Genomic DNA, 18,325 nt, shown 5'->3' with positions numbered 1-18,325 from the left:
TTTTCAAAAATATTTTCTTATAATCAAGAAATACCAAACAACAAACCTTGCAGATCGCCGAAAACTTCAAAATCAACTTGCACTAGTACAGGCAAAGATAAATATCCTTGATTTCTGCTGGGATATCTCCAAACAATAATTTCACGACCTCTCATTTTGTGCTCTGTTACAAGGTCAGATTATCCTCTAATGAAATTATGTTCGAAAACAACGTTGTCGATCTTTCGAAGTGGTTCTTCTGTCTGTTTCGTTCGTTTTCTTAATGAAGAACGTTGAGATGCGACTCTTTACGTGGGCGGAAAGAGGGTGAATTTTGTTCTCTTTTCAAGCCAAAACTGCCAAGTCGGCCAAAGTTTATTATTACCACCTCAGCAGAGCTTGCATAGAAGGTGGTTGTTTGAGAAGCGCTCCTAAACTGACGTCATAAGTTTAAAATCTCCAACAAACGAACACACATATTTCCAGGAAGATAGTAGCATCAGCACTGTTATGATCCAAATTTGATTTTTCCTAAACATTGATACTGACAATATTCCACAGCAGAATTTCTGAAATTAGAGTTATTTAGAATTTTTTATTTCGTGTATTTCGTGTAAGTTACATTTTTAAACACTACTGTGTTTGCAATGAATTCAACTATGGATAAGATCTTTCATTTATCTTCAGTAAGTAATAGCTGAAAATCTAGATTAATGATATCACGTAGAGAGGATCAAACTGGACGTCTTTCAAATTATTTACTTTTCATTTACTTCCTAAAATATACCAAACGTTTCTAAGAGTATTTGCTGATAATTTCTTGATTAATTTTTTCATAAAATAAAACTGTTTAAGTTAAGAATTTGGCTTGAAAAATTCAAGATTATTTTCAGCACTTTTTCGGCTTTTAGCTATGATTATAAGCTTGTTATAACTGTCAGATACAAATGAATGTCGCGTTTTATCACTGAGGACTTTTGCAACTATAAAAGATTCTACAATAATTCACGGAATACCGTAGCTGCCTTCTGCTCTTTTTCAATGCTAAAAAATAGAGAAGTATTCAAAATTAGTCCATTTAAATTAAAGGAGGTATAATAATAAAACATAACTGCATATTATATTAAGCGTTAAAAAGCAGTCATTAAAACTGCCATATGTTCTCACTATAAAAAGAATATAATGGGTTTGAGGATATGAAATCTCTGACATGCAACTTTCATATCATAAACACAGTTTTAAAAGTGGCATAAAATATATTTTGGTACTTTCGAGTTAACGGAGAAGAAACCAAAATTCGCCAAAAAAAGATCAGATAGTTGCCAGCTTCGGCACCATACCACAAATTAATAGCTATTACAGCCCTATGAAGTGGCTGTTTTAAGAGTGCATATAAGCCGCAGTTTTAAGAGCGGAGAATTTTATTTTATTATTTGCGGAGTTCATAGTTTGACCATGGGTTTGTGACATCTACCAAACAATGAAGGCGATGCTGTTAGTTTCTTACAGGAGGATACTATATTGCCAAATAACCATCAGTGTTCCAGTTTGCACGAAATGAAGTTTTAATCGAGTCAATCGAAGAGCGCATGGCGATGTTCTCAAGACATGGAATCGGTAGAAATACGAGTGGATAACTGGTTTGGAGCAAGTAGATTGCCATTGCCACCAAAGTTAATCAATCCTTCTCCATTAACACGTAAGCACAGATTTTTTACAGGAGAAACTTCTTCAGCGAAAAATTAACTTATGGATGAATTTGCCATTTAATGAGATACTAAATATCTGGTTGTAAAGAAAGTTTTCCTCAAAAAAACGTTTTTAATAAAGTTAGGAGGGGGAAACATGAAAGCCGTACCGTTAGTACGGATAGTAATCATTACCCAAATTTGTCTTGGTAGTTTTTCAAAGCTTTCGGCCCAGAAACTTGGTGGCTGGGAGTCCAGAAACAGATTTGCCTCATTTCGGACGTCCTGTAGAGAATAGAAAATAACGCCAGCAAGCAGGTGTGAAAAAAGGTAGAAGGTGCGATGTCGCGGTTATATGGTGGGTGTGGCGAAAGGTCCCATTCGAGTCCGTACGAGTCCAGCCGGTGAATGCAGACACGTGTGTCTTACATTAATTACCTCGATGGAACATTAACTTTTTGCACCGGAACTCAATTCGACGTTTTTCCTTGATAGCAGCGTCAACAGGGACTAGCATCTTGCTGTACACTTTATTGTCGAGAGGTTTACCATTTTCCAGATACTCATTGTGAATAATACCACTACAATGCATGATCTTTTTGTTAGTCAAATTGCGATGCTGCCGACGGGCTCACTGGGCACACGCCAACCCCTTTTTCAGCCTGTGTTGTTGAAATAAACGATTTCATCCACGTTTCATCACAAATGACTATCCTATCCAGAATTTTGTCCTTGCGTTGATATTCGAGCAGATTTGTGCAGGCCCGAACACGTCTGTCCTTATCTGCTTGAGTCACCTCACGCGGAACCCAGCGATTGAACTTGTACGTCAAATTTATGTGACGCATAGCGTGACGAGTGCACATGGCACTAACATCTAACTCCTGAGTAAGCTTTTAAGTGGTTGTATACTGATCATCTTCCACAAGTTCTCGCACGCGGGCCTCATCAACATCAATAGGCCGGCCAGAGCGCTCAGTTTCTTGAATGTCAAAGTCCTTGTTCTTGATTTTTCGGTACTAAACCTTCAACAGTGTCATATGATACAACATCAGTACCTAAATTTCTACACATGATTTGGTGACGTTCTGCAGCTGACATTTTGCAACAGAAGTGGAAGTAAATGATGATTCTAATCTGGTAGCGTGATAGTTCCATTTCAGACACCTTGTACTTAATGATAACGTTATTTTTTTACAAATTTAACAATACAGTGTTCTAAAAAACAGGTCTTTTTCTTTTTTCAAATGCCAAAAATTGTTGGGACAAAATATGATTAAACACGCCAACGCGAACTGTTTCCGCGGACGGTATTTGTGGTGGAAGGAAACTTTCGTTAAAACCCGATATAAATGATAATGCAATTATTCCTGCTTCCAACAATGTACAACCATTAGCAGTTTTTCATAGTGCTTATGACGACATCAATCAGCTGGCGGGAAAACCAATAAAACAGAAAGTTTGCCTCTGTTATAGGCCGGCAGTTTGTAAATTACATACATCATACATATTTGGACTTCTCTCTAAAATATTCCACTCGACTTCCCTTGGATTTAAGGTACGAAACTGGACAATCCGTTCGCCCAGTGGTCTTTTTAAAAGTTATTTCTAGACTGATCGAGCTTGCTGTGGATGACAGGTACAGGGAAAGTCAGTCAAAAAACTATTGGGGCACAATAAGCTTTTAAACACCTTTTGAAACAATAAGAAAGCATTTAACTTTAACGAAATATTTTTCTTATATGTCATATATCTGAAGGCTAAACAAAACGAAAAAAAATCTCAAAATTATTTTTTTTTAAAAATTGAAATGATTTTAAGATGATTGAATGAATAATGAAAACTTAACTGAGTCTTCTAGGCATGTATTTCACACGATTTTGACAAAGAATTAATTCCATTTTTCCTCCCATTCTTTAGTGAGTTCTTCTCTACATTTATTAACTCTTTTAAGCATTACCTTAAACTTGCTCAGTAGGATATTAGGAGGTTTGTACTTCACGTAGGCGTTCCGATTGTACGTGGGCACTTCTAAGAAGTCCGCGGTTTGCAAATAAGAGCATAATGCTAGAACCATTGTCCCGATAGTTTGCAATGCTAGAATATGCTCGTTTATTGAGAGCTGTTTCAAGTTATTTGAATAATAAATTAATTCATTTTGCCATCAGTAAAACATTAGATTTCCAACGCCGCAAGCACTTAGAACCTCAGATCATCTGGCAACTTCCACCACGTGTAACTAATGAAGTTTTGAAATCTTGCCCTTCGATTCACTTTACAGAGAAATGACTTTCTTCTTACAGAGAGACCACTTTCTTCTAGGTTTCAGCCATTATCCTCTCTTAAAATATTCCTAATTTTTTTTTTTTTTTCATTAGCAGACTTGCTAAATATTTGTTAGGCTTCTAAAGTTTGTTTGATTGCACTGTTTTGTAATTACAAATTATATTTCTAATGTTCCACTTTCCGTCATGTTAACTGAAGCAGCTTGAATGTCCTATTCGAGATTTGTTACCAATGAAATTTGTTTTATGGTATTTAGAAATTATGCTATGACCAGTGTATCTGCTTATTCAACAGTTCACCTATTTTTCCTTCGGATTTTCCACAATTCCAATGAAAAGTTATGTTTTCTCACGTCAAGAGACATCACAGAATTACTTAAACCCATGTTAACAAGAAAGCTCCTTTATCTTTTTCAGGTTTAAAATCTTTCTTCCAGGCATTAGAAAAATCTGCCAGAATTGCATCTTTATCTTGTTTGTTAGCTTAATGCCGAAATACTTATAATCTCAATTTCGTATTTAAAGTCATCCCATTTGCTCATTAGTTTTATTTAACTTTATTCATCATGATACATTTAGCGTACTATTTAGACACAAAAAGCAATAAAACATATTTAGTTTTGCAATACTTGATTTGCTAAAATTTTGTCTGAATGTTTTCTCTCCCCAACACTTTTTTGAGTTACTCTGTCTTGTATTGCGAGTTTGTCACTTATTGGACTCCCATAAAAACGTTCATAAATAATCAGAAATTTCGTCTTATATTATCGAGCGCCATGTTTTCCATCGGCGGGTTTCTCTTGCTACCAACGATTTAACTCTAAAAAAAAAGCATTAAAAACAATACGTACCTTTTTCGGGTATTAGTTAGAAATCTTTTCTTTTTTTCCTTTAATGTAGAAGTAATGATTGATGGTTTTACCCTTTCCGATAGAAAATATTGCTTATTTTGCACTTAAAAATTTTAATACCATGCACATTTTTTAATTATGGAATAGGAATATTTCTCTTTGGAAAGCTCAAAAACATATCCTTCAATACACAACTTATTTACACACGACGTTCAGGAAATTAAAAACAAGTACAATATTGATCCTTATAAATAAAAACTAAACAGCAGATAGTGATTTCAGAAATGTTTTTAGCAGAGTCTTTCCATAAATTTAGAGGGTTATATCGCATTGCTTATCATCTACTGTTCTGCTATGTGTAACCTCTGCTACAACATTTACTGCCCCCCATGGATAACTGAAAATCCATAAGTTACCAGTGATAAATGGCACTGATGTCCTTGTAGTTAATTTTAAAATATATCTAAATTTATTGCACCACCAAATGCATAGGAACTTAAGAGGTTGATGACCAGTGACACCAATCAGTCTTCGAGTCACTTCATTGTCCATGAACTACATTCATGGACAATGAAGGTCTGAGATTTAATTTTACATTATTTCTATATTTACTACACTGCTCCATACCTGGGACTTATTGGTTGATTTGATTTAACTCTCAACATATAGATGATTGATAAACAACTCTTAATACCAATAACGAATAGCTTAATGAGCACCGGTCTGCTTTAATTTAGTTTAATCGAAAAATCTATCATCACTGACTAAATATCTTGATTGGCTTACTATAATATTTGATGCATTCTCCAGTGCAATTTTATTTAATTATTTTTTTTTTCTGAAATTTATTCCCCTGCTCTAAGCTGGTGACTTACAGACTGACAATTTGCAGGTCACCTACTGTTTTGATCAGTATGGATGTGTTTCAATTCAATTTTCAAATTTTATTTCTAAATTAACTGCACTGTTAACCTTCCAGTACTCATGCTTGGCAATTTTACCTGAGTATGCGCACATCGTATTTTTTACCACATCTGTTATTTCACCGTTTTTGGCAAGAAAAATGACAGAAGTGAGTGAATATTGATAATAAATTTGTTATGAAATAAAATATTAACTTTATTATTGCAAAATGCAAATGATGTCAGACTCAAATGAAAGTAAATTATTTTTAAGCGCTTATATTAGTCAGGTGGAAAGGCAATGATGTATTTTGTTATAGAAAATTTAAAATTTATTACTTAATAACTACATTTTAAAATCCAAACTAGTTTTAATGTTCATCAAAGGTAAGTATAGAGAAATAAAAAAAGAAAATATATTCACCTTGGTAAGGAAAAACATAAATTTAGCATTACTTACTTCTGCAAGGAAATTTACTTCTTATTGGTAACAATAACTAATTTTAAACTAACTTTAATATTTTAATTTATTTCTAAAAAATAAAAGAAAACAAAGAATAGTAATAATAGAAACAGAATAGACTAGAGTAGTAATAAAAAACAGAATTCTAAAGATATTTCTCAAAGTTCAAAGTTCACATTGCATTCCATGAAAATAATTTCGGTAATAGAATGACGTTTACCATGTGTATCTAAGGTATGTCTTGCATTTCATAGATGCTGATGATCTTGTTTTATCTCTGACACACAAATTGTATGTTCCTCATTTTGATGCGGATTACTTCATCATTAGGAGCAGCATAATTACAATTTCGAAATGTTTAAATGTCAGAAGATAATGTTTGGATTTTGGTGCGCAAAATGAAGATGCTCTTTCATAAGACTAATAGATGAATTCTTTAGGAAGATTCTTTGGCATGATGCTGAGTTAGCTGGCTTCGAAATGTTTAAACGTCGGAGTAATATTTGGATTTTGGAGCGTGAATGAAGATACTCTTTTATAAGACTAATAGATGAATTCATCAGGAAGATCCTTTGCCATGGTGCTGTGTTAGCTGGCTTTGCAAGCATGTGCAAAATCTGGGCATTTATTCCAACAATATTCAGAAGAATGAAAAAGATAGCACAAGGTTATTTCCTTGTGACTCTCGAAACTAAACAGATTGCACACAATTTATCGATGGTGTCCCCTCCTTCTTTTGTAACATTATAATCCATGATTATTTCAGGTTTATTTGTGGTTGTATCAATGCTGCCACCATCATGGTTAGTAGAAAGAATTACAGCTTTATTTCTGAGAGGAACGTAAGAAATAAGGACTTTGCTGGAAATCAAACACTGCTGTTTGCACCATCCATCTCTTATTTGGCAAAATTCCTGTGGCACTTCCCTCTTATTTTTTTTTAATGTTCCAATAAAAGTCAGTTTCTGCAAGTGGGATGCTTGTGTAGTAATTATCTGTTGTAATATTTCTACATTAGTTTTCAAGTGGAGAGACCAGCCTTTTCACAACATCCATAGGACTGTTTGAAACAGCCTAACAACTACTAGGTTGGGCTCCACAAGAAATTTTGAGGACAAATAAAATGTTTTTGGATCGCACAAAGCATACATTTTTATTCCATACTTCGATGGTTTACTAGGCATGTACTAAATCCATTGACAGCGACCTTGAAAGGGATGCAGCATCTTATCAATAGTGGCGAATTCACCCAAAGTGTAGCAACCATTACAATATTTTAGAAATGATTCAAAGATATTTCGAATAGCTGCCAATTTGTCGGTTTTATGCCTGTCATGTCTTGTTGAGTTATCATCAAATCATTTCATATTTATTTCTATATTTTCTCACTCAAATTGCTATTGTTCTCACTTTCAAAGATTCCCTTAACTTCTTTTTCTTCATCAGATAATTCTTGAAGAATGCAAGCAAAATCAGCTGGTTGCACATATTTCTTTTGCCGTGAAAACCAATATAAAAAAATTATAGAGTCAAATTTATACAAATTAAAATAATACACATCAGTTAACAACATAAAATTACAAAACACTTGATATTCAGAATTTTCACTAACAACTACGCACGTGTCATAACTTTTATGAAGAAACTGAGACAAATTACAGTTAAAAAAATTCATAAGACTTCCTGTTGGTATATTCCCGTATGTGAGGAAGGGTTGAAAGAAATAATAAAAATGACCTTCAAACATCCCAGCTGCGATATGCAAAAAATGTGCATTAAAAACCGAATTTGTTGTAAACTTTACCCATGATGCACATGCTGGAAGGTTAAATGTCTGTGACATACTGATTGATTAAAAATGGCCATAGCTGTAAATCATGAATGAACAATTGTTTTGACAGGCATTAGTACCCTTCAATTTTATTTTAAAAACACATTTATGTTAATTAACTGCACTGCCTAACAATAGTTATTTATATATGGCTTAAACACTGATATAACCACTGGTGATGGTCAGCAACTGATGACCAACATTTTTTCCTGCCCTTAATTTGCTTCACATGAAATTTATTTAAAAAATCTACCTGAATGAACAGACCATTCCACACCAGTACCAAATGGTTGACCAACAGTGATCTCGACTACTGAAAATCAACATGCCTGACAGCAATATGTTGCTGATAATCAACAAACCTTACAAACAGTGATGTACTTTGATTTACTTTTAACTGAAAACTTTACATAAATTGACTGCATTGTCACAAATTGGACATATGATTTGAAGAAGTGACTAACATCCTGTAACTACTTCTTCAGAGACCACTTCATAAGAGTATTCTGTTATAAAACTGCCCTCCATGTAAGTCTAATTTTTGTCGTCAAACCTAAGTCAAAGAAAAAGGTGACTTGCATAAGTGCCAGTATAAAGGTGCCCATAACTTGTGAAGGTTGCTTTTTTTCAACAAAGTGATCTTGAAGTTGATAAGGATGCTAGGATATTCTTATGAAAGTTTCTGTCTTTTTTAATTGCAGCCAACCTAAAAAAGTTTATTTTTATGACAGGATTTGTTATGCAGCCATCCCTTATTTCATACAGAGAAAATGAATACATTCGCACATAATATATGCATATAAAATAAATCCTTTGTTTCAGGTTGTACTTCCTGTGCAGCCAGAACACATCTTAAATTGGTTCTGATATGTGCACAATTTGGCCACTAATGGTGCATAAATAACCATGTTACTCAGAATGCTGAAGATTCCCAATTTTTCTATCTCATCCAATTCTTTCATTCCATTGTCAAGACAACTTAAGATGTTTTATAGCTTTTAATTTTAATACAGACATAAAAAGTGTGCAAGCAAAAAATAATTATTATTTTTATTTAAAATTAAAATATTAACAAGATTACGAAATATATGCATATGATATTAAAGCAAATGCTCTGACAGTTTATTTTTTCTTTTTAGCCAACAAATTTGGTGGATATTCATGTGGCTCTAAACCTCGAATTTTCCACAATCTTTGTGCCCGATCCGAAATGCTTCCACCACATTTTAAACCTCGAACTATCAAAGCGGTTTTTAATCTCTCCAGACCAAGAGCTTCTAGTTCTGCAACACTTTGATAACTGAGAAGATCTATAGGAGAATTATCCTAAAAATGAAAAAAATACTCTATTATCTAGATGACAAAAAATAGCAAAATAAAGAATAACATAAAAACTGAATCTCATGCAAATAAACATATATAAGACCTAACAATTACAGCATACACACAATGGCATGAAGTAAATATTTCAACATTATCTGACACTGCTTAAATTTTAAAATTACACTAAGCAAAAGGACAAGTTCTTTCAGTTGTGGCTTTACAAAATAATTTATAGTACATCTTGATTAACAAGGTTCTGTATGATTGGATCACATGTCAGATATAAAATCTATCCCTTAATAAAAAAAAAAAAAAAAAAAAAAAAAAAAAAAAAAAAAAAAAAAAAAAAAAAACATTAAAAAACCCTCATTATTAGATTAAAAGTACACAGGTACAGACACATACATGTGTACAGATTGATGTGTGTGCATATACATCCACTTCCACGCTTTACAGCTTAATAACAGGCAGGAGAACATACGCACTTCTCTGGGCTTTCTCCAGATATAAATGCACCAGTGGTCTGAAATAAGATGAATGTTGATTCATCAGATTAGAAGACTTGCTGTAACTACTGTGAGGTTAAGCTTACGTGAGCTCTGCACCACAAAAATCTGCTTTAAAGCATTACATGATATCGCCAAGGGTTTAAAATTGATACTATAAGTACTGTCAGCATGGATTGAAGTTTTGGTTCAAACAGGGTCCAGGAGATACATGCTAATTTCGAATAGCTGGAATAGTAATTGCTTATGGTTTTGAGCCACTATGTGCTTCAACATACAGCTACCTTGTTCTTGTTAGGAGATGCCATCTTACTGTTTTGCATGTATGCTGTCATGATAGCTGACAGTATGATCCTTGCAAATCCGGAAAGTTTTCTGTTTCCATAATCAAAGTTCTAGTTAACTCAGGTGAACAATCATACGTCTTTACAAAAGTCTGTCATATCTTACATATCACATCTCCCTCAAAGAGTGCAACAGAAAGATGCAATATCTATGACAGCTGTTTATATTGAGAGACTGATTGCATTTCCATCCACAGCCACCAGACTTGTGTAATAAGTGGCATACTTGTACTGCAGATGTGAAATGCAGCATACTTTTTGCAAATGTGCATATTATTTTGTACCCCATATGCATCTATGGTAAGTATACAAATGTATTAAACACTTTTTATTTAATTAAAAGTTATTATTTTAAATTGCAATTCTTTTTCCCGAAAAAAAAAATCATGTCATTTTGCAAAAATATAATATCAATGGTAGATGAATTGCTGTTCTGTTTGATGCATCCGATTTTTCATTTCGTTACTTAATGTGTCCCTTTTCCACTTCTCCTGGTACATTAATTTAAGTTAATATATTAAGCTGTTCAAAATGAGACAAGAGAAGTTGTATTACAAATTATGTGTATGACCCATATCATTATCATATTAGATATGCAAAACAGGTACCTTTAGCTACTAACAAAACTAATAGAAACTGCGAATAGACTACGAATAGAACATTTTAGCATGCACAGGAATACTACACTATTCAAGATGGCAGCTATTTGCAACATTGAATCAAGCAAGAGCAATGAGGTGGTGTACAAATTTTATTAAATGAAGAAATGGAATCAATACATATTCTTATCATTAAATCAGAATATGATAGAGTGCCAGATGTGTAAGTACAAATAGATGAGAATATAAAGACAAAGAGGAATCTCTTTGGGTGCAGCAATCACAGAAAATGACACGGCAGCCATGGAAGTGATAAAAACTTGTATATCACAACGAAAAACATGGCATCACTATTGAACATTAAGGCTGAATACGTTCAATCATCACATCATTTATGATAAACTGAATTTCAGAAAGTGCAGACAGGATTTATATATACTATGAGTTTCACACCTGAAATGAAAGAGGTGCTGATGCTTACTAAGAGCTTCTTCAGTGACAGGAGGCTGATTTATGAAGCTCTTTTGCATTGTATCAACACTAGACATGACAGCTGAGAGGAATGAAGTTTCACATTGCCAATGTAGTTTGATCGGTATGCACTTCTTCGAAACAATTTTTTTTTTTTTTTCCTGTAGTATCTATGCAATAGTGTAAGCATAACAAACTAGATAAGAATTACGTTGAATATCAATATTGTAATAATTTTAGTATTTACTATAAATATTCTATAAGCAAAAGTTTATGGTTTTCCATGGAATACAGTAACAAATTAAAAAGACAACAAACTAATGAAAAAACATGTATGCAATGACTATATGCTCAATGTACTCACCATGTGACGTTTCACCTCAAATGAATATTTTTGTAATTACAAACCATTAGAAGGCACATTAGGACTACCTGCACAAGCTACAAAGCATGCCTTGTCTTGATTTTGAAATATAAGATTTAAAAATAAAATAAAACTGAAAGGTTTCAGATTTTAAATTACGTCCAAAGGGGCATTTCTTTAACATTTTGTGTGTTACCTTCATTTATTAAATATCATGTTCTTTGCACTTAAATCATAAAATTCAGTTCAAGAGCAATATCACAAAATAACTTTAAATTGAGCATATTTTTTGAATTTCCAATACAGTCTCGCATGCTGGAGATAAAAATGTTTTTTTTCTGTACAATGTTGCCATTGCCAGCTTTGAAATCCTTGAGATTGTTAATTAAAAATTTGCTCAAGTTTTATGAAATATGAAATCGATAATAAAACAAATTCCAAATTTCAAATTTGGGCCTCCAGATGATCATATTCACAGTAGGATTACGTCTTTCAAAATTCAATGGCTCTAGGTACCGTTATTTTATCAAAATGTGAGAAACATACATACATTTATGCAGATTCTTCAAATATAATACAGTGTGATAATATTTGGTGGCAACAGTTTGAAAAGTCAAAAGGACATTCAGAGTGATTTAATGCAAAATTGCAAAACGAAAACAATAGTCCCTCAGGGACAAAGCCCCTTTGGACTAAAGAGAATCTACAAATTATCAGGTAAGAATTTCATGTGTGATCCCCTCCAAACACATCTGGAAACAGAGGCGTACCTAGGGTTTTCAGCGCCCGGGGACACCTGAAGAACTTCCGTCCCTTTCTGCATGACAAGAATGGAAAACATTTCATTTAAAAATTTCTTAACACCAATTTTGCACCCCTTGGATGCTGCGCCCATGGACAGATGTTCCCCCTTGCCCCACCCTAGCTACGCCGCTGTATGGAAACTTAGGAAAATTATTCATTCAAAATATTTAGTGGTCATTTTCAAGTTTTTGTTATCTTTCCTTCTGCTGCTACTTTTTCCTTATTATCAAAAATGAACTTACCATTATAATATAAAAAAGAAAAATTAATACAGATATTAAATGCACCAGTTAAAAAAATCAACCTTGATTAAATGCAGAAGTTATACAAAAAATAACACAAATTCCAAAAATTGCGTTAAAAGAGTAATTATTTGAAAAATGCAAAGAATTATAGAAATATTTCATAAACATGATGTAATTATGATGACAAATGTAGTTCAAGTCTACACTTATTATCATATTTAGTAGCAAATAGTGTATGAAAGAGACAAAAATATGCTTCAAAGTAAAAAAAACTGAAGCTCATTTAACACACTAAAGCCCCGTTCACATGCAAAGCTCCTTCGCACAGCTGCTGTTAGCAAAGAGGAAAAGGAAAATGAGTTTCATCTTTAAGGACCCGTTCAGAAGACCAGTCTTCCTTCCCTTTACACTTAAGCCTCTGTGACAAGGGCGTGACTAGAGTTTCCATCGCCCGGGGACAACTGAAGAATTTGCGCCTCTTTCTGTGTGTCAAGAATGGAAAACATTTCATTAAAATATTTGGAATATGGTAACAGGTAGTTTGGCGACATTTTGGTAAGGCGATAAAGGTTACTAGCTAGGACTTTAGTAGTATACATGGACAAAGTCAAGAGTGTGCGCAATGCCATTTTTGTGTAATTCTGAGATATTTTTTTTAAGTGAAAATAGGTCGACGTGTACATGGATACCGTGTATGTGCAATTCTTAAAAACGCGCCAAGCAGTGGGCGGTTCTGCACTTTCCCCCAATTTCGCACCTAATCTTCATCATGATTAAGCACTTTTGTTCCATAAAAGTTCTAGCATAAGCGTAATTCGGCTCACAGATTGTCAGAAAAAAACGTTGAGTGAGTTAAAAAAAAATAAAAAGTAAAAATATATAAAAAAAACCCTTCACTTCGTAAAAACAAAATGGCGTCAAAAAAAAAAAAAAAAAAACTAGCAGGTTGCTGTAGCAGGGTTGGTCGCCAAATTTTCGCCAAGTTACCATAATCCGAAGATTAACCAAAAATTTCATAGCATCAATTTGGTGCCCCTTGGATGCTGCACCCATGGACAGATATCCCCCCTTGCCCCACCCTAGCTACGCCACTGCTCTGTGAACAATCACATCAATGAATTGGCTGATTTCTAATACTGTTTACACATTTTTAACGTTGTTTACTGTTGTTAATAATATCGTAATTGGTACTTTCGCAACTGGTACCGGAAAATTCGTAATGGTTTCTGAAAACTATATGCTTTTTAATTATTATTATAATTATTGGGTTGGCAACTAAGTAATTGCGGATTTTTTTCAGAAAATCAAAGATAATTTTTTCATGGAACTAAATAACTTTATTCTGTAATGTATTGCCCATTTTGATCAATGACCTTTTGCCATTTTTCAGACAGCATCATAATCCCACGTTCATAAAACTTCTGGTTTTTATTAGCAAAAAACTGAATCAGTACGATTTGACATCATCATCATTATTGAAATTTTTACCATTCAAGGAGTTTTGTAAAGATCGAAACAAAAAGTAATCAGATGGTGCAAGGTCAGGACTATGTGGTGGATGTGGCAAAACATCCCAACCAAGCTCCAATAATTTTTGCCGAGTGACCAAAGATGTGTGTGGCCTTGCATTGGCATGATGGAATACAACACCTTTTCGATTTGTCATTTCGGGGCCGCTTTTCTTCAACTGCATTGTTTAATTTTGTTAGTTGTTCAATGTAGACATCAGAATTGATCGTTCGGTTGGGTGGTAAGAGTTCAAAGTAGACAATTCCTTTGTAATCCCACCAAACTGATAAAAAAACCTTCTTTTGATGAATATCAGCTTTTGATGTTGTTTGAGTTGGTTCACCTGACCTGCTCCACGATCTTTTCCGCTTGATATTGTTGTAAACAACCCATTTTTCATCGCCAGTTATCAGTCGTTTTAAAAAATGGATCATTTTCATTAAGTTTCTTTAGCAAATCGCAGCTGTTAATGCGTTGCGTTAAATGCGTTTCTTTCAGTTCGTGAGGAACCCATGTATCGAGTTATTTTAAGTGATTTTCAATGCATGTATGTGATACATGAAGCTTCTCTGCAATCTCACGTGTTGTACTGTGATGATCAGAATCGATTATTGCTTTGATTAGGTCGTCATCAACTTCAACTGGACGACCAGGGTGTTTTTCATCTTTGAGTGAAAAATCACCAGAACGAAATTTGGCAAACCAATTTTGACACTGCCGTTCTTTTAAGGCTTCATCACCATAAACAGCAGATAACTTTTTATGAGCTTATGATGCATTTTTCCCTTTGCGGAAATAAAAAAGCAAAATATGACGAAAATGTTCCTTTTGATTTTCCATTTTTCAACGAACGCCAAACGAAAACTATGCAACCGATCAAAAAACTTTTTTTACTGATTGACAGCTGAATTGCCAACTATCAAATAACAAAATGTGTTTTACATTTGTACTACGTCTGCAACCCTAAAAATTCAACTGAAGCCATCTATGAGTGAAATCCGCAATTACTTAGTTGCCAACCCAATATTTTATAAGCTTTTATTTAGCTCACTCTTTGTGTTTGTACCTAAGGCTAAAAGATGGTCATTGATTTTTAAACTGCTTTCCAATAAGATATAGAACTCAAACTTTGTACATACATTGCTTGTGGATGTGGTGCCACAATTTTGATTTTTTTTCAAATTTAAAGTTGAAACGATTTTTTGCAAATATTAACAAATACACTGAGAATTTCAGAATACAGTACAAAGTCCGTAATCCAGACATCCATTATCCGGACCTCAAAGCCACAAACTTACACATGCGCATAAAGCCAGTAAAGTCGTTAAGACACATGCATGCTTCCGATAGTGAAGAAAGTGACAGAGAGGTTATTGAAAGCGAAAAAATTTCATTGACAAGTTAGTCAGTATTCTGGACACAGCAATTACAGGATTTGAACAGTGGAACTTTGTAACAAATTATGTCTGTTTATAGAAGAGAGAATTAAAGAGAAAGTATTAGCACAAAAAATGAAGCAACTTAAAAAACTTACATTGAAAGAAATGTTTAATAAAGTAAACAAATAAATAAAGCTTTTTTTTTTTTTTTTTTTTTTTTTTGTAAATTTTGATACCCTTTAGATCATAATTGCTCTTTATTTCATAAATTACGGTTTCAGATTTTTAATTGTATAATTTCTGCATGCCATCTTACCAGGTTTAAATTGATGATCTATAATCTGAAAAAACCCCTAATCCAGAATCGCCTAAGTCCCGACGAGTCCGGAGTACGGACTTTGTACTGTATTAATGTTTGCATCATAAGATACAGTGGAGGAAAAAATTAAATAAATTTTATATATTATATATTTTTGGGGAGAATTTTTGAAAAATCACTCATATTTTTAGACTTTTTGACGCCCATTAATTTTAAAATTTCATATTAAAAATATATCGGTTAGAAACTTCCGAAATTTTCACAGCTTATAAAACAAACTTTTCGCATTTAAAAAAAATGACAAAGAAAATTAATTGCATTATTTTTTACTTTTTTAAAAGACATGCAATGAATTAGAATGGGAAATACTGGTTCTTCTTGGGCATAATTCAAAACATCGGCTTCAAAATAATAATCTCATAATACCACACTATTTTTATGACTGTGAGTTGTTAGTTCAGCGTGAGATCAAACATATTTCTGAGTTAGCTTTCTCTTAAGATGTGCTTTGCATTGCGTTGTGTTTAATGTTCTTAGCAGTTTGAAGCATAACTACTGATAATACTTAGTGATATTCTAAACACTTGTACGAGTATTTCTGGGGAAAATTCCGCAACTTCGAAGTGTTTTTGTTAATAAAATTAATTTAATTAAGCCATCATCAGATTTGAGTGCAATGACAATCATTTATGAACTATTATCAATCTATTACAAACCCGTACACATGCAACAACATTATAATTAATTCAAGTATAAGTAGCACTAGGTTTTATTTATATATAATATAAATGTGCATATTGAAATTCAGTAATAAAATTTTAAAGAAATTTGAAATGATTTAATGTCTATTTAGAAAGATTGTATTCTTTAAACTGCAAATGCAAACTGAGAAAAGTTTGCATTTTTTTTTATAAATCCTTTTATGTAAAGTCCTAAAACATATACAGGTATGGACTAAATTATTTATTATTTTTACTGTTTATTTAAAATTGTATACTTTATAGAAACAAGGATGGATTTTGCAAAATACTGAAAAGAAAAATTATTTGAAATGAGAATGTGACTGAGATCATATTTGTTTCTAAGATTTTACATAAAAATGTGTTTTTTTTTTTTTTTTTTTCTTTTTTTTTTTTTTCCTCAGAAACAAATTCATTAATTGCAAAATCGTTCCTTTCAGTTATTAAGAATACTCTAAGTACAATAAAAAAATCTGGAGGGGAACATTGAAAACTGTAGGAGAAGAAAGATATTTTAATTGTTAAATTTTTCTTCAAAAATTTAAATAAAAAAATTAGTAATATTTTTTTTTCAGCTTGAAATCATTTTGTCTAACAAAACCATTTAATAATATTCATAAAAAAGCAGATGAAAATTCTTAAATAAAAAAAAAAATTCATTCAAAAGGTACAGAGTCCCTTGTCGAGTTGAAGCCAATATGCACTTGTCTTAATTTTAATTTGAATGATATTTCTGGAATATCCAGCATCAGATAACCTTGTCTGTATTTGTTTATGAATAATTTCCATATCTTGTACAGTTCCATCTAATTTTTGGAGTGATGCTATCACATCCCCAGACATCTACAAATGCGACTGTTTTGCTGACAGTCCAACAAGCAGTAACTAAAGTTAAGTGAAGCATTCTAGCAAATTCTACCTCCAATTTGGAGAAGCAGTTAATGCTTGTTGGGGAGCAGTTAATGTAATGGGACATGTTGGAAGAAACGTTTTTCCCTGCCAGTCGAATCTGCTCTTGTGAACGGGGCTTAAATCAAATATTATTATTAAACAACTTACCTCCTCTTTGACAACAGGATGATTTTCAACAGATGGAGAATTTCTTTTACAGTGTTCTTCAGTTTCTTTCTTTCTTTCTTCTGGAACATTATTATCATTTGGACTTTGGTTCATCAATGATGACTCATCACTGATTTCAAAGCTATTCCTTTCTTGCACTATTGATGAAGATTCATTACTGGTTTCAAAGTTACATTTCTCCAATGCTGTTTCTTCATTTACAGTTTGTCTAAACTCAGTTTTAGTGAATCCTACATTATTTGCTTCATCTTCATCTTTATCAGTGTTCAATTCTAGAGAATCTTCAGAAATTTCCCTGCTTATACTTTCTGAAACACTACTCTGGTTAGAATAATCTTTATCATTAGAAATTTCAGAATTAGTTGCAGAAAAATCTTTTTCCTGACTCTCAGCTTCACTAGAACTTGATTCACTACTAATATCCTCATCCAGCCTGGGAAAAAAAAAAAAAAAAAAAAAAAAACTATTTATATGCATATCAATTAAACTAGAGCTCATATTAGCAAAAAATGCAAAACTTGTTTTAATGCAGTTTATAGTATATGATAGGATGCAAAAATGATAGATTTCATGACAGCATTATATGGGAATATGGCACAAATGCACACTATTAAGCCTATTTAAAAATTAGAAAAAGTACTGC

General features: G+C 32.9%; 2 protein-coding genes across 3 annotated transcripts in view; both read right to left on the bottom strand.

The window, feature by feature from the left end:
* Nucleotides 1–909, bottom strand: part of LOC118184720 (acylphosphatase-2-like) — a 36,136-nt gene extending 35,227 nt beyond the window's left edge. The window contains exon 1 of one of the 2 annotated variants that reach the window (XM_085811928.1): nucleotides 47–909. Coding sequence is in view for 1 of the 2 variants with exons in the window: in XM_035354435.2 (XP_035210326.1) it covers nucleotides 47–155 (109 nt within the window). In the remaining variant the exon portion in view is untranslated. The remainder of the gene's footprint in view (nucleotides 1–46) is intronic. The other variant, XM_035354435.2, reaches the window with a different exon arrangement.
* An 8,115-nt stretch (nucleotides 910–9,024) lies between these two features.
* The window catches only part of LOC118184729 (splicing regulator SDE2), a 37,842-nt gene continuing 28,541 nt past the window's right edge, over nucleotides 9,025–18,325 (bottom strand). The window contains exons 6-7 of the mRNA XM_035354447.2: nucleotides 17,662–18,115; nucleotides 9,025–9,325 (exon numbers count right to left, since the gene is read on the bottom strand). Of these exons, the coding sequence (XP_035210338.1) occupies nucleotides 9,122–9,325; nucleotides 17,662–18,115 (658 nt within the window). The 3' untranslated portion in view covers nucleotides 9,025–9,121. The remainder of the gene's footprint in view (nucleotides 9,326–17,661; nucleotides 18,116–18,325) is intronic.

The sequence above is a fragment of the Stegodyphus dumicola genome, chromosome 2 (assembly GCF_044657685.1).
Source record: "Stegodyphus dumicola isolate Sdum_Otavi_A_Nest chromosome 2, ASM4465768v1".
Taxonomy (NCBI): Eukaryota; Metazoa; Arthropoda; class Arachnida; order Araneae; family Eresidae; genus Stegodyphus; species Stegodyphus dumicola.
This window is presented reverse-complemented; position numbering and strand designations above follow the sequence as displayed.